This window comes from Neltuma alba, unplaced genomic scaffold (genome assembly GCF_004799145.2).
Source record: "Neltuma alba isolate B1F8T4 unplaced genomic scaffold, ASM479914v2 tig00005150_pilon, whole genome shotgun sequence".
Lineage (NCBI taxonomy): Eukaryota > Viridiplantae > Streptophyta > Magnoliopsida > Fabales > Fabaceae > Neltuma > Neltuma alba.
Genome location: NW_021633999.1, coordinates 67,428 through 85,198, shown reverse-complemented (window position 1 = coordinate 85,198; position 17,771 = coordinate 67,428). Strand labels below are relative to the sequence as shown.

Below are 17,771 nucleotides of genomic sequence, written 5' to 3'. Positions count from 1 at the left end.
AAGGAGCATTGTTAACATGATTCACACCCCCAAAAAAAAGTAAAAACTAATTATATCTTTAAACATAGAAACCAAGCACTTACTTGATCTCCATTCCAAAGTTGTTGGAGATGACTGTTTGGCATTATAAGATGAGCGAGGTTCTCCGTACAAAAGCTTAATGGCAGAGATTGAAGAGGACAATCAACCCACAGAGGAACTTCAATTCTTCAGAAGAGAATCCAAATCTCCAAAAATATTCACTTTCGAAGGCTTTTTCCCATCTGAGTAGTACAATTTAAGGAATTTTAAATTACACACCTTCTGAAAATTACTACTTGTCAATTTGGTCCTTTTTATCTTGCTCATGTCTAATGATAAGCATTGAATTGCCTCAGCCCCCTAGTCATCATATTATCGGGCAAAATTATTAACATGTAAAAGGTGATCAAGTAACAAATAGAACAATCAAATACATTTCTTCTAGAAAAAATCTAAATGAATATGCCTTTGTGCACTTTATTCAAACAATTCATTTAATCTTACAATAAACAAATACATGCTGACTCGCAAGGACAGGAAAATAAATATCAAGAGAATAAAGAAATAATAAAAATAAATGAATACCTTGTCATTGTAGAAAAAATGATAAATATCCTCGTGCCTCCACAGTCGAATGGGTCTTTCAGGGTTAGATATGAATTGTTGCCCAAAAATCTCAAGCCTCGTGTCCATTAGAAGAGCATGCATCTCAATATAACAATTTTCATGCACTGAAATGAGGGATCTCTCTTTAAGTACACTTATCTCAATACATGCAGAAGAACCATATAATCGTCTTGTACAATCCAGAGAAATCCTCAATGCCTCATTCAAGAAAAATGCTAGGTCAAGAAATACATTCTTCTGTGGGTCATCAAGTCCATCAAAACTCAATTTCAACACATTAAAAATGTCCTTGTGAAGACTTTGATTTAAAAGATGATTATGTTGAATGCCCAGAGAAAGAAAAATATAAGTGAAGAATGAGTAGAACCTACCTGATATTCTTTGAATCCGACCCAGAGAGATTTGTTGATTGGATCAAAGCATTTTTCCACTCCTGCATTCTTACTTGGTTGTGCTTAAATCTCTGTTTCAGCTTAGCAAATCCATCTCCAAAACCTGCATTTTGTTTGCAAATATTTGATGGATCTACGCCGTAGAAAATAGGGATGACAAGCCTTTGGTATTTATCCTTACATTTCATAATATGAACAAGCTCATCCATACACCATGTTAAAGGAGCATAATCTTTGGAGAAAACAACCACAAATATCTCTGATTCCTCTATTGTTTTCAAAAGAAGCGGTGAGATATGCTCTCCTTTGTGGAGCTTGTGATCCATAAAAGTTTGAATGTTTGCATCACAGATTGCTTCATATAGATAACTTCAAGTGTCACGAGCGTCTTCCCCTCTAAAGCTAAGAAAGACGTTATACTGGGTAGCAAGAGGAGCAACAATGGCATGAAAAGACCCCGTGGGAATCAAATCAACAACATCTTTACAACTACAATGGAAAGAAATCATAAATAAATATTAGACTATCAGCAAACCGAACTAGAGTATAAAGAGTAGGGGACCATTTATAAAAGATGTTACCTATCATCATGTGCAGAGATTAATCTGATAGCTTTAGAAATTGCTATAGCCAACAAAATCAATGCAGCTTCTATGAGCATTAAAGCAATGGCTGCATCCATGTGATTGTAGTTTCTTGCTTCAACCTTCAGCTTTCACTTTCAGCAACCTGGAACCAAGTCCTAGTTTTTCAGCCTTACTGAGAAATGATATGGTTTTGGTTCTTGATTAACGTAATAAAGAGATTAAACAGAAATATTCCGAAAGTGGGACCAAGTTGCGAATGTTCAACGACAGTTAGTCAAGTCCAGCCAACAACTATACTTATTCATTTGATGTTTTCTATCAACAACTTTGTTTATTTTAAAACAATTATAATGAATAAAACTACTCGTGTTGAAGGTGTATTTAGTGTTAATGGTTGTCAGGCTTTAATTTCTTCCCCCCCCCCCCCTCACAAGGAAATTTCAAGGCTTTTGCTGTTGTATTGTATTAGACATTGCGTTCTCTATACGCACAAAACCGTAGCCTCCAAAATATTCCCCAAAGCATTAGGTTGTCTTGAGTTTTGACCAAATACAAGAAGAAACTAGCAGAATTTTTCAGTAAACAAAACTAAAAATTTCCAGTAAAACTGGAGGTCGGGGGGATGAAGCAAGTGGATTATTAAAAGAGACAATACGCCATGGCATAGTTTTCTCTCCCTTAGAACGGGAGATTATTTAGTTAACTGAAGTTCATCAATTACAAGAGCTTATTTAGTTAGGATCGGACGGTTAAGTGATCAGACCAGGAAACGATCAACAATGTTAGCCTGGCATTAACCGGGTATCACCCGTTCAACCCGATGGGTTTGATGGGCCACGCGGGTTACTTTTTCTCCCACGCCAGGATCCAGAGTTAAAAGCGACGCTGTTTTGGTGTTTTTTAAAATAAAATAAAAAATAAAATAAAGCAGAACAAGAGGGGCTGACCGACATGCTTCACTTCTGCTAAAAAAACCTAACCCCCAAACTTCGTTTGACTAGCTCAATGCTCTTCGCAGGAATCCTTGCGCTCCTTTGTCTGTCGCCGTCGTGGGTATGGCTCGCCGTCATCGTCTCTCTGCTCCTGCCCTCGTGCTTCTTGTCCAGCAGCGTCCTCTTTCTCTCTCTGATAGTCAATGTCGCCGTCAACTCGTGCTCCCTTTAGTATTTCTTGAAGTTGCCACGTCGCTTCTTATTGCGCTGTGCAGTCCAAACTATCTATATAATTTTTAATTTGGATAAACATAAATTTTGATCCCTCAAGTTTTTTTTATTTTGGTTTTAGTCCCTTAAATTTTAAATTATAAGTTTTGATCTCCTCAAGTTTTTTTTCATTTCAAGTATTGGTCCCTATAACCCAATAAAAATTTGGACTATTTTATCCCTAGAGGGATCAAAACTTATTGTTTGAAATTTGAGAGACCAAAACCAAAATGAAGATAAACTTGAGGGACTAAAAATTATATTAACCCTTTTAATTTTAAAGGTCAAAGTTGACAAGTTGTCCATTCCATTTTTCTCTCTTCAACGGTGACTTTTTTTTAAAGGTAGAATAAAGTATTTTCAAATTACATTGAAATTAAGATTGATCCCTTTCAGATAAAAAAAACAGTTAAAAAAAAACTCTCTTTGTGTTTATTAAAATTTAAATTTGTATTCTCCTTTTTATAAGATAAAATGGCAACACCATTAATTAACAGCTTATTAGTTTTCTTGAATCGTACTCCTTTGGTCTTTAATATAAGACTTAATTATTGAGTTAATTTTGGTCCTAAATATAAAACCTATTTCTCATGTTTATTAATTTTTCTCAATTACCTCTATGGATACTCCCTTAATCATAATCAAGTTGAAGAGAAAAAGAGGATATTAAGGAAGATGATTATAGTATTTTAAGAAAAACATATCATATTTCTTATAATTAACTAACTTACCCAATTTTCTTAGTTTAATCAAATTAGTTAAATAAGTCTTATATTAAGAATAATAGAAGTAACTTATTGATCTCGACATGAAATTAATTTCATGGAATCTTAACAGGCCAAAAAAAATTGTTTTTCTAAAGAACAAAAACAATATTAAAACTGTAAATTGAATGGAGTCTAAAAAACTGAAACCATCTTAACCATTGTTTGTGGGGGCAAAAAGATTGGCTTTAGCTCTTTTTCTTTTTCTTTTTCTTTTTTTTAATTTAAATTTTGATCCTTGATTTTGTGTCGTTGCTGTTATATGAGATACTACCTCTAATCCTAAATATAAAAGCCAGTTATCAATTCTAAATATAAGATCACGATCTACTTTCTCTTCCAATTTTATAATGAATTCTAAAAAATATTCCTAATAATTTTAAGATATTTTTACCCAAGTATAGTTTTAATGTACATGATTAAATATAATTTAAGGAAGTTGTGTATATACTACAAATAACTAATTTAACTAGTTTCTTTAATCTTCTTAAAATGGTTATTTAGCTGTTATATCAAGAACCGGAAGTGATATGTCATTTAAAGTTATTTATGTTTATTAGTGGCTCCTCAATTTCTATTTATTAAAAATAATCTTCTATTAATATTCAGTCCAAAAAGAAAGTAATCTTCTATTACTGTTACTAGTTTATTTTATTTGGGAGTTAAATCAACTAGTGATGAGTTGATGACATAGTAAGTGTTAAGGTGATGGGAAAAACAGATAATAATAAATGCGTATGAGCGGACCTATTGCGTGATCATGGACTGTATCTACCACTAATTAAATCTCAAACCTAACAAGTATGATTTATTTTTACCTTGTTATGTAATGCCTACAAAAACAATATATATCCAATGTTATTGGATAACATTTTAACATTATCATACTTAATTAAGAATAACTTTCTCAAGTTAGCCAAAAAAACAAAGAATCAATTATTTAATTGTTGATCCCATATTGTATTTATTGTGAGATTGTTAATTTAGAAGGAAGAATTTCTTGGCATCTGAAATATGCTTGGAAAAAAATTTCTAAAAGATGAACGATTACACATTTTTAATAGGGCTTTTTCTTCAATTATTTCTCGTACTAATCATTGAGTTTTCCTGCTTTCTCTTTGTTTGCATCGGATGTCTATTGTGCTACTCAGATTCAGGGTGTAGTGATTTAAATCCTATATAAGCTTCGGTTATATTTAAATCCACAATCAGTACGCTTCTCTTTTTTTTGTCGATTTTATTTTCTTACAAGTAAAAAGTATGACTTTAATGTGATGATGTTAAATCTTTGAAATACAATGATTGATGGGTGAACACATATAATATAAATGTTCTCAAAAAAGGTCATGAAATATATATATATATAGAGAGAGAGAGAGAGAGCTAGCAAAATGAGTTTATCAGAGATTCTAGTGAGAATATGTATCTGAATTGGACATGTTTTGAATGGAAAATTATTCTTCCACTCGACCATTATAAATTGACGTTTTATGGGGCCTTAAGCATGAATAAGCTTCGTATATATATGCTCATCCATTTGTCAAAGAAAAAACAAGAGAGGATTATGATATTAATTTTCTTAGACATAATTAAAGTGACTTTTTAAGTTAGTGGCTCATAATTCGCTACTGAGCTTACAAAAGCTTTGTCTTTTGCTTCTCTTAAAGTCGTATGCACTGCTTTGAATATGTAATAGTTTAAAACAATTAGTACATATGTATTTAAAAGAGTTAAAACACAATAGATATAGATAGATAATAAGTTGTACTTTAAATTTGCATTTAGTTTCTCTTCATTTTATAAGTCAAAATAAAAAATTTAATTTTAAGGATTGGGTTCTCAATGAAAATATATATATATATATATAAAAGAACCTTGAGCCAAATTGATAATAATTTTGAGGGATAAAAATTATTTTTCCGTATTAATAAAAGAGAAAATTAAAATAACCATAACATCCTGATCAGTTTGGGACATTTGGATGCTCAGTTTTGTATATGGAACTTGTATATTGCCAAAAAAAATTTTCATACCTCTTGAATAGAGACATTTTCAATTTTTTTTATGTGTGAAGTATTGCTATTTATTATTATTTACAAAATCTGACATCACAGTGAGGTATTTAATAATATGTATATTTTGGTGTTAAAAATTTGATACTTAGTAAACGTGTTGTTAGTAATAATTAAAAATGTCTGGTCAAAAAAACATAACAATTAAAAATGCAATAAAAGATCTACATTGCTATCAAAATTTAAAGTTAAATATATGAGAAAGTTTTATTAAAATATTCTGTAGTGTATATTAAGCTCAAATTTTAAATACAAAAATAAAATAAATTATTATATGGCCCACCCATAAAGTAAAATCAAAATGGAATTTTGCCTTAAGTGATATTTGTATTTTCAGATTTAATTTGTAAAACAGAAAATACCTATGAGAAGCCTTTTCTATGATGCACATCAAAGCGACTTGGCAAATTTTAGTTTAGTTTTTCAAATGTCTGTTTCACAGACTTAAAATCAGCCCGCACTAAATTGGATATAAAATTAAGATGTTGGTCTTAATAGAAGAGAATTTGACTACTTAAGTTCCAAGTGTTAAGTTTGAGTACATATAAATGTTAAAAAAAATCTTTAAATATCTATTTCTAGATGGACTTGACAATAATAAAAAATGACATAATCGAACAAACATATATTGAAAGAGGGATGACACGATCTATAGCTTCATGGATTCTAAATTTAAGTAAAATTCAAAATAACAGTGAAAGAGTCGAGCATAAAGCGTTGGCCAAAAAAAAGAAATCCAGTATGAAGACACACTTAAGTAAAATTAAATGCTTGAACTCGACAATAAAAAAATTATATTAGAAGATTTATTCCTAATTGTAACTTTGATAATGATTAGCTTTAGATAAATAATACTCCTCCGGTCCTTAATATAAGACCCATTTAACTAATTTGATTAAATTAAGGAAGTTAGGTAAGTTAGTTAAGTATAAGAAAAGTGACACATTTTTCCTAAAACACCATAATCATCTTTCTTAATACCTCATCTCCCTCTTCTATTTGATCATGGTTGAGGGAGTATTCATAGGGGTAATTTAGAGAAAATTGATAAATATGGAAAATGGGTCTTATATTTATGACCAAAACCAACTCAAGAATTGGGTCCTATATTAAGGACCGGAGGAGTATTAAATACTAACCTGTGATTATGTGGAAAAAAAAACTAGTTGGCAAAAAAAGTAATATAAAAAAACTAAAATTGACTTTTAAAATTTTTTCTGTATTACATAAAATTGAGCATGCCCCATGCGCGCCATCAAAGTCAAAGTATTGTATTGTTGTCTTTTTTTTTGCCAGCAAAGTGTTGTATTGCGAGTGACCCAGACATATAAAGAAGGGAACAAGGGAAGTCCATCACAATTAACAATTAAAATTAAAATATTCATAAGAAATTTATATATTCTTTCCAAATGAATTAACTTACTCAAGTAAATTCAGTTACAATATAAACCTTAGAAATGCAATATGTGTAACCTTTCTTCGACAATATTCTTACTTAGTCAAATAAAATTGACCAAGTTGATTAATTTACTAATAAGATCATATTCTCCCTCTTTAATAAGGGCAGAGTTAAGTTATAATAAATGCTTTAGATAAAGGTTAATTTTTTGGCGTTTGGCCCACATAGACCAAGATTAATTGTTTCTTGCATGCAGAAACAAAATTATACTTCTAAAGCTCTCTTGTAAATAAGAATCCATAACGAAGAAGACTGAAAGAGTATTAAAACTTATAAATTATTACCATTTATGATTAGTTTAAAATAATTGTTCGAAATTTATCAAAGCATGACATGAACTCCACAAAAAACAAAAATTTAGTGGGGATGGAATGTCTATTTTTCTCGGTACCCGATCGTCAAACCCCGTGGGCCCCACTATGATCACACGTGCTCTAATCCAACGGTTATCATCACATCAGCAAATCGCAATGCACGGAAGAGCATTTCCATAGGCGTGCCCTTATCCCATCCAACGGCTAACATCGTCCTGGTTTGACTCCTCTTTCTGTCGGTCTTCATCTGGCACCCATCCCTATAAGCACCATGAAAAAAGTTACGAGCATATTCATTGACCTGAACTTCTCTCTCTGTGTCTCACTGTGTTTCTTTCCTTTCTCTCTAGAGCTTCGTCTTTCAGTAAAAATCTAGTGGAATTTGTGTGCCTGATCTTCCTCATCATCAGAAAGCTCGTGTCTTTGTGACTCAGTTTGTTACCCAGCTTCTCATTAGAATTCGTTCGAATTAATGAAATCATTGAAAGCAATTGTTTATGTTATTGGCTGGGACTTTACTGGCTTTGAAGATCTATGCTGTTTCGAAGTTGTTTTCCCCATAATTGGTTCTTCAGAGCACTTAATTTTCTGTTAAGGAAAGTCGCTCCATTTAGTGGTGACTAGGGTTTTTAATCTGAAATTTGTTAACTGATATGGTCTCGAGTCAAAATTTTAAGGAAAATATTGGGACTTGACTCCATTCTTGATGAGAATATTGTTTACATTAAGGGGTTTGAATTTCAAATCACGATTATCTGTCCAAGATTGCATTTAACTTGTTGGGGAGGGCTTTGCTTTTCTGACTTACAATGCCTGCTGATTCTAAACTGGGATGATTATTGTACTTCTTCAAAGGAAAAATCTTTTTTATTGTATTTTCTAGAAGTTGAATTTGGGAGTGAAGTACATTTCATTTATTTGTTCTACATGGTAGTGGTTTTTGTATTTTGATCAAGTCTTTACTTTCAGGAGAGTGGATTGATTTTTATTCTGATATTCTGGATTGGGCCTCAAGATGCCGTGGACATCCTTATTTGTGGATTAAAATAACTTTGTTGGCTTGGCGGTGTTCTTTCATGTGATTCTGTAATTTAATTCAGGTCAGGGATATTGCTCCCGCTTATTTGCTGCTGTAGTTATTTTTATCGCAAGTTTTGGTTATCGTTTGATTTAGCTCCAATCATATGTTCAAAATGTAAATTTAAACAGGGTGGATTTTACGGCATTGAATATGCAGAACTATATTCTTGTGCCTGTTGTTTGAAATTTGAAATCACAAAACTTCCTGGGATTTGACGGGAACAGTCTATGGATCATTTGGTCTTTGTCAAGTAATCCATGAAATGATTGGGGCTTGTTTCGTACAGTCTGACCATTATATGGAGCGTTACGTCTTCTTCCTGTGTTGCATATTGCTTTCTCATCACCTCTGAATTCTTATGTGGTTCCTTTCTGCTGTAGGCAAGGTCTTCATTGCATTGCGAAGGAGCTTTTTCTGAGCGTTTTTTCTTTATTAAAATTGTGGGGGAGGATTGAGGACGTATGTTGCAGTAGCAAGAAGGAGAAACGGAGCTGTGACAGAAGTTGGGCAGATTAAAATGAATGTTGGGTTCATCGCACACTACCAACTAACGCAAGCTTGCCAGGTGAATAATTCATCCACTTCCTTTTATTGGGCTTCGAAGGGGGGATGGATTTTGCAAAGTTTGTGTCGCAGATGACATTTTGTATATCAGAATTTTTGCTAGGAAATGTTTTTGGCTGCCAGCATTCGATATTGTGAGGAAGGAGCATCTGTATTTCATATTTTTTGAACTTTAACAGGCTGAGCGAGCTTGGATATCTCTCTGCTATAATGGGTTTAGAAAGTAACATGTGATGGTTGGATAAGGTTCTGAAACATATAACATCATGTCAACGTTTAAGTTTCTTCTGGATGTGCAAATTGAGCCGCTGTTAGTTTGAATACTAAAATTCAATTCTCACTGTCTAAGATAAACCGCACTGGTTTTACTTGATGTCTCTGCAACAATTTGACCACTTCTTTTTTTAATCCCTTTTATTGTTGCATATTGATGTTATATGCCCTTTTCTTTGCAGTCTGAGTATTTCCGTCAGTTGCTAAAACCTGTTACGTAGTCTAGAATCAGTTGTCGTTGGTTTAGGCAGTATTTTCCTTGTATTGGCATCATTGAGATAAGTGCTGATTGGAGGAAGCGGCCATCCTTTTTGAAAATGCACTCTGCTTAGTACCTACTCTCTTTCTTTCCATTCCTTTAGCAACTTCTGTCCGGCTTTGAGATAGAATAATTGCCAGTTGCGAAAGACATGCCTGAATTACTAGCCGGGGGTTTACTGATTGGGAGCCGAACTTTACCATGCAGAATCACAAATATTTTTACCCCGAGAAGTTTGTACTCCCTTTGGCACCTGAAGCAGTTGACACTTAGTTGCATGCTCCTCTTGTTTCGGCCCTTGATGCAGTTTTACCTTCTGGTGCCAGGCAGGTAACTCCCTTTGAAAGAGTTGAACTGCAACCCTCTGAGGTTTGCCCAAAGAATTTCATTATCTTTGATCAGACTGATAACCAAAGCAGAATTATGTTCCATCCCGCGATGGCCAACAAATGTACTGGTCCCGCCTTGAATGGTCATGCTACCTATAATCGAGACTCTGACAAGAACAAAGCTACTCCTGTTGAAGGAGAATTATCATCTTTTGAAGAGGACTCTAAGGACATTGACGCATTGTTGAGCTTGGAAGGTAAGGAACTAGAAGACCATGATGAGGAAGAGGTCAGCACTGCGAGGGCTAACGAAAATTATGAAAGTGTCTATGACACTTGCTCCAGTTATGGCTCAAAATCAAAGAAAAGGTCATCGTCATCTGTTCGAAAGTCTTCTAGGATCCATGGTCACTGCAGCAACCCCGAAATTAAGCACTGGGGAATGAGGAGAATGATTAGGGTACTGGGAGGGATCGTGCCTGGAGGCGGTGACCAAATGGATTCTGTCACCGTTTTAGCTGAAGCTGTGAGATATCTCAAGTCTCTCACGGTGGAGTCTTAGAAACATGGAGTTCCACTCTGAAAATGAAAGTTGGACACTTCAGTTGTGTTCCTGTGGAAATAACCGAAATGTATTGGCCACCTTCTTTGAATAGCACTCCTTCCGGTCTCTCTCCTTTCTTTGGCAAAATTTTGGCGAGTGTCTTTCCTCTAAAGCTAAGGAGCACATCATACTTGGTAGCAGGAGGAGAATCCGTTTGAGTCAAAATAACTTCATCTTCAGAACTACAGAAAGAAAGAAACAATGGACAGATATTTGGTTATATTTGTAAGAGCAAATCAAACAATAAAATGGAGAGTGTGAGGTTATTTAGAAGGAGCTAGCCACCTAGCATCAATAGCAGCAGGTTGATTACCGTTACACGAATGAGAGATGAGTCTGATAGCTTTGGAAATTGATACTCCCAATAGGATCAATAAAGCTTTTTGGAGCATTGAAGCAATGGTTGTGATAGCAGTTTCTAGCTTCAACCTTCAGCAAGTAAGGTAGCTGGGGACGAGATTATCAACACTAGAAGAAAGAAGAAATTGACAAGTTTTTCTGCAGAATTTGTCCCGTTAGAAGAAAACAGTGAAAATTTTAGGGAAATGCTTACAAAACAGTATATTTTAATAGGATGAAACAAGTGGAAGAGAAAAAGAAAAGAATTAATGGATAGTATAGTGAAGAATATAGAGGATATTATGAACTGAATGTAGGCTCAGTGACTTCACACATATTGAGGCCCTTGCTTTATATGTATGGACTTATTGATCAACATACCAGTGGTAATTAAATTATAGCTAAGTCATAAATGACAGCTGTAATTACTTCTAGAATCTGTTACAGAAACTAACAAGTGCTTAATGCTAAATTTATCCTAACAAAAATATCAGCTTCGAGCTCTGCAGACTTCCTCCTCTTCAAGCAAATTTAACGAATAATTAATAATTGAATATAATTAAGTTTTCTAGGATTAACACCGATACTAGGAAAATACTGGCAAAACTGGAGATCCATGGGATCAAGAAAATAGATTATGGGGAAAAAAAAGGAGAATATGCTCTCTTAGTTTATATCAATGCCTTTTTACGCAAACAATGCTTTTATAATATTGGTATAAAAACTACTAGATTTATTTTAAAAAAATTATTAAATCACTTAGTTATAATATGTATTACATAATCTCTTTAAAATATTTAGATATATTATTAAATTATATAGTAATTTTATAAATAAAATAAATTAAATAAAAAATGATAAATATAAATAATTTAGTAAACTTTTAATCTAACTTAATATTATATTAAGAATGCGATGTAGCATAATAAATAAACCAACCTTTTATTTCGTTTGAAAAAATTTGAAAGAAATAGCTCTCACAAAATGGTAGCTTCAGAACTTGCGGACTTGCTTTGAAACAAGCTCTTCAGTTGAGACTCAGAGATCATCAAATGACTCACTCACATGTATTTTTCTGTGTTTCAGAGGCTCTTTTTCCAGTTTTCGGGAAGCTCACATGTCGATGGCGTTGCTGTGTTGCATGGCTGCGTAATCTTACAAGTTGAACATCTTTACAAAAAGTTCATAAAAATTATTCCCTTGAATTTTTAATATAAAAATTAAATGGGCTAATATAATACATAATTTTAGCTTAGATCTCTTAAATTTTAAATACATAATTTTCGTTATCTTAAAATGTGAGTTCCAAGAAATATGATGATATTTAAAATTTGCAAAATTGTCGTATATAACATTAAAGTGATGATGTAGACTCATTAAATAACACCTATATGAATTGTCTAGGGATAAAGGATAAAAAAAAAAGGACATTTTTTCAAAACATAGTTGTTTAGCCTCTTTTTTTTCCTCGTTTTTTGTTTAAGGAATTGTTCGCTATGCTGTATTTTGAGAACTCATCTCTTTCTATACAATCATTCTTTGTATTACATTTTGAGCACCTGTTTGCTTTTTTTTTTTTTTAATTATCCATACAAAATCCAATTAGATGTTATCTAGTGATTTTATATCATCACTTTAACACTGTGCACAATAATTCAGGAGAGATTTTAACAATGTTACACATTTTAGGACTAACATTTTAAGATAGCGTAAATTTCAACGACTTAAATCATAGAATTGAAATTTAAGGGACTAAAATTAAAATGGACTCAAATTTTAAGGATAAAAAAAATCATATTAACTCAAATTAAATTTATAAATATTTAAAAAATTATATAAGTTTATTTTTTATAGAAGAATATGTTGTTTATCTAAATGACTTGCTTATTTGTCATTTGCATGGGATATTACTTAAGTGATAGAAAATTCTCTTGATATGAATCATTTTTTAAAAAAAATATAAATTTGAGAGATAAAATAGATTGAAATATTATATTTAAGATTAAATTAAATGTCAAATTAGCTCTTATATTAAAAACTGAGCTAGTATATGTTTTTTTAATTGAAAAAATAAATTGTCTATTTTTAGGCATATATTTTTAATGGAAAAGCTTTTTGACGGAAATGGATTTTAATTACTTTTTGGAATTCTTTACCTCTTACCTCCGCTATCATACCAGCCGTTGGGTTAACAAATACTTCATTGAATATGTGGGCATTTTGTGTCTTTTTCAAAATACTTCAAAGTTCAAATACATGAGAAGGCAAAAGGCAAATATATTGATTTGAACTGAGATCAATATGAAATGGGGCCACTCATTTAAAATAATATAATTTAATTAAAAATATATAAAAATATTTATGCATACAACTTTGAAATAGATAATATTTAAATAAAAGAACATTAATTTGCAAGTAATTAGAATATTCATATATAAAGCATACATAATTCAACAAAAAAAAATTCAATAAAGCATAAATATGATCAACTTCTATTTTTTCACTCAAAACGACGTGGTTTTAAATTTAATAATAAAAGTGTGTGTGTGTGTGTGTGTGTTTATATAATTTTCTAGCTTAATCGATCCAAAATTTTTAACTATACTAGCCAAAAAATTGGTTTGTTGATTTATTGGCGTAATTCGCCAAACCAAGTTGGGCCAGGCAAAACCACAAAAGCAATTAGAAATAAGGAGTGAGAATAAAAGGGGGGGGGGGAACCTTAACCCTTATGAAACTTGGCTCTTGTTGGGGTTTTGGCTACAATGATTTTCATCCCAGAGATAGAATTTATCCTAATGGAATAAAATTTAATAATATACACAGCACAGAACCACGTTTATTGTGTAAAGTGTTTGGAATATTTTCATACATCTTAAAAAATTATTATACAGCTAAATTTGTTTAAAAAAATCTGCACCTTTATTAATAAAAGAAGCAGAATTTATGGAAGTTGGTTTTCAAGGGGAATAACTATCATAAATTTGGGGAATAACTATCATAAATTTGTAGCTTGTACCACACTTTGAGGTTCTCTCTCTATCTCAAGAAAGAAAATTAAGGAACTATTACTTTCTTATTAACTACCAATCATATTCCTGCGGCCAATAGGTCAGCTCGTCCCTGGTTTTAAGGGTTATTGTCACTTTATGGTCGTTTTATGTTTTTTTTTTTACCAGCATATTGTCGTTTTATGTTTTTTTTTTTGGCCGAAGTCGTTTTATGTATTGACAAATGGCTTTTGGGGGCAAAAAGTTAGGATAGGATGGCCCACAACTCTTAAAATTTTTTATTCATTTTTCAAGAAAAATATTATTTACTAGCGAAAACGAGTGCGCAAGCAAAAGCCATCAATAACGAACTTGAATTCGATCCTCTACTGTCCCTAGAAAATTATGCGCGCGCGCACCAACAAACACACACACATATACATATATATAAACACACAAAACAAGAATAAAATGATTGAAGTAGTTTGAATAGTTGCGTGATCAAGTTATGTCTCACTATTGTTGAAGAAGGAATTTGATTCAGATTCACATTACCATCTATGCCTAAGCTTTCAAGGCTTGGGGCTAACATGCTATGGCATGTTTGGACGGACTGACTTAGAACAATTTTCTTTAAATTTGAAAATTGCTGAAATAAAAGAGCATTGTTAAGTAAATTAGATTGCCAAACATTTTAATCTTGAATCTCGCTAATGACAAAAAATAGGATATTTATATATTACGGTAAAAGGTGCTTTTTTTTTTGGTATGAAAAGATAATTTTATTCACCATGAGTAAAAGGATAATATAAAAAAATAAAATAAAACCGGTCAATCACATTCGGTCAATTTGAACAAATCTCAAATGAACTGAAAAGAGAAGGGTAGCTGAGAAATATAACAAATAAAGCAATAAACACCAAATCCAAAAGCTAATTAAGAGCAGAAAAAAAAAACCTTGTGCAGAACACGTCTCAACGTCGACCTCATAATGCGAAGTCAGTGAGGGAGAATCGAATCAAAGTACAAGTTACAACTCACACCAACTAAGACGTGCCTATGAACACGGAGCAAAGCTAAAATAGGTGCTTAAATATAATTCCCCGAGGAAAAAGAAAAAGGATAACTAATTATTTTCTTTAAACATAGAAGACAAAGCACTTTGATTTCCATTCCAAAGTTGTCGAAGATGGCTGTGGCATTATAACATGCACAAGATTCTTTACGCAAAAGGTTAAAGAAGAGAATCCAAGTTAATACTTTCCAAAAAAAAAATAACTCACTTTTGTTTGAAGGCTTTTTCCTACTTGGATTGTGCAATTTGAGGAATTTTAAATTATTAATTGTTCACATAATTTTAATTTATAGATTTTATGAACTTTTATTATAGAAATGTAAGTATTAAATAGGTGTTAAATGAAAGAAAAAATTATTTTACAAAGTCCATAAATTTCTATAAATTAAAATTAAAAGGGTTTTACACTCGAGAAGAATACACATAACAAATTAAACCATGAGAACTCTTCCAAATTTTTTGGTACGCAGTTAAGATATCGGCAGACAAAATGTCAGTACCAAAAACAAAGGGTGGTCGAGCCAATGCAGCCATGGCCATAGCTCCGAGCCAATCAGGGGAATGAGTAGGATATTATTAAATTCTTAAAGTATTGATATCTGTTGAGACATACAACAGCTTCATGATTCAAGTTGTAAATTTGGGCAAGAAAAGCCCGTCCTACCTAGCCTGTAATAGCTCAGTCTAAAATAGCTTAGGCTTCTACTGGGCCAGGCGGGGCAGTGGGCTGCATTTTGTAGCCTGTTCATCCTTTGGGCTGAGCATTCGGCAAAGATCCTGTCCTGTCCTGGCCATGTACACCCTTAGAAATGACAATAGAGTAGTTATTATAAAGCCATACAAAATTTATTTTACAAAATTATGAGGAGGCCCTCCGTGATTTACATACGAAAAGGAAAAAACAAAGAAAAATTAATATTTCATAAAAACCATAATATTAGTATACAATAAAAAATAAATGAAACAGGTTTAAATGATAATTTTTTGACCTGAGAAACTTAAATAATACTATGTTGGTCTTTAATATAGAACTTAATTATTATGTTGATGATATGGTCCTAAATATAAGACATATTTCTTATATTTATCAATTTTTTCAAAATTATTCTTATTGATACCTTTTCAACCATAATCAAATAGAAAAGGGAGGAAAAATATTAAGAAAAATAAGTATGATATTTTAGAAAAAATATGTTATATTTTTTATAATTATCTAGCTTACTTAATGTAATATCCTAAATTTTATTTTAAGATTTTAAAAAAAAAAGAAATAATATAATATAATATAATAATATTTTATTATCATAATAAAATAATAATATTTTATGGGAAGAAGAATTTATTAGGGGGAGCCCCTAATAAATGTGTGACGGGTATGAAAACATACCCCCACACTTTTAGTTTCCCCGTGTGCAAGAGAGCAGGAGAGAGAGAGAGATAGGAAGAGCAGAGTTGCGGTTCTTGTAAAGAAGAAGACAAACTTTGAAGATAATTTAGATACATAAAATTATTTTTTATCAAACTTTTTTCATAAATATTTCTTATATATTTTAAGCTTTCTAATAGCAATATTATTATAGTGATTAGAGAAAATTTTGAGACTTATATATGGGATAAATTTTGAGTTTTGATGAGTATTAACCACAGTATTGTAGATCTATTATAGTAGATCATTTCTATCGGTTTTAGATTTGCCCATTTGTAATTTTTTAATATTTAAATTAATTTATTTAGCTGAGAAATCTATTATTTGAGATATATCATATTTGTACCTATCAAAATTAAGTTAAATAATTTATTTGGGTTGTTTGATATATTATTAAGATTTTAATCGGTTTAGTTTTATTTATTGGATGACTGGAGATTTTAAAATAATTATTTTAGCTAAAAGAGTTTATTATTTGTGAAGAAAAAAGAAATCCGATAGTTATATTATTAAAATTTTGATTAGATTATTTATTTATAAATATTTGATATACTATTAAATTTTTGATGATTTGGTTTTGAGATTTAGACTTGAAATAGGATTTTTAGAATTTAAAATATAATAATTTCATATTTGAGAATTTTGGAGAATTCTTTTTATTAGATTAAATAATTCAGAGGATGTAAATAAATAATCTGGCTTGTTAGAGAATTATAAGTTATTTCTAAAATACTTAATTTTAGGTTATGAGATTTGTGGGAATTTAGAATAAATATTAAATTAAATTAAATTAGAAGTTTAGCAAATATATATAAGCTTAATTAATTAGCTCATATTAATTTGTGGTTATATTAATTGTGTAGATTAATTATTAGATTATTGGTTTGAGCATAGGGTTGACTTTGTGGTAATTTTTTTTATAGCCTTGGTGAAAAGTAACCACTTTCCACTTATTATGTATGCTAGTATGATATTTGTGAGTAATTTCGAATTACATGAGATTCTTGAAATGCTATTGGATTATGATTTGAGCAATGAAAAGCATTATTGTTGAAATTGTCTTGAGATACTTCATGTTATTGAAAAATAGTTATGAAATATTGATATAAATTTGTCATGTGGAACAAGAATTTATTGAGAAATGGTTTTGAGGATTGATGTTGATTATTGAAATTTTGAAATCTCGATTTTGGTAAATGTGAAAGTTATTATGTTCTTGGTAAATGATTATTTTATAAATCTCATGAGTATAAGCACAAGAGGGGATGGTGGACCTTGATTGGTGGGAGACATATTATAGGGCGAATAAGGGGGTGAATTTTATACATATTATAGAGGTAATAAGATGGGAGGATGTCAGATGTACACTGGTTGATTATTTGGCCCTTTCATG

At 31.5% G+C, this 17,771-nt stretch overlaps 1 protein-coding gene across 1 annotated transcript; it reads left to right on the top strand.

The window, feature by feature from the left end:
- The first annotated feature begins 10,053 nt into the window (after positions 1-10,053).
- LOC114746945 (transcription factor bHLH144-like) lies at positions 10,054-10,506 on the top strand. The gene has a single exon (XM_028935221.1). It carries the CDS (start codon positions 10,054-10,056, stop codon positions 10,504-10,506), a length of 453 nt encoding a protein of 150 aa, XP_028791054.1.
- The last annotated feature ends 7,265 nt before the right edge of the window (positions 10,507-17,771 follow it).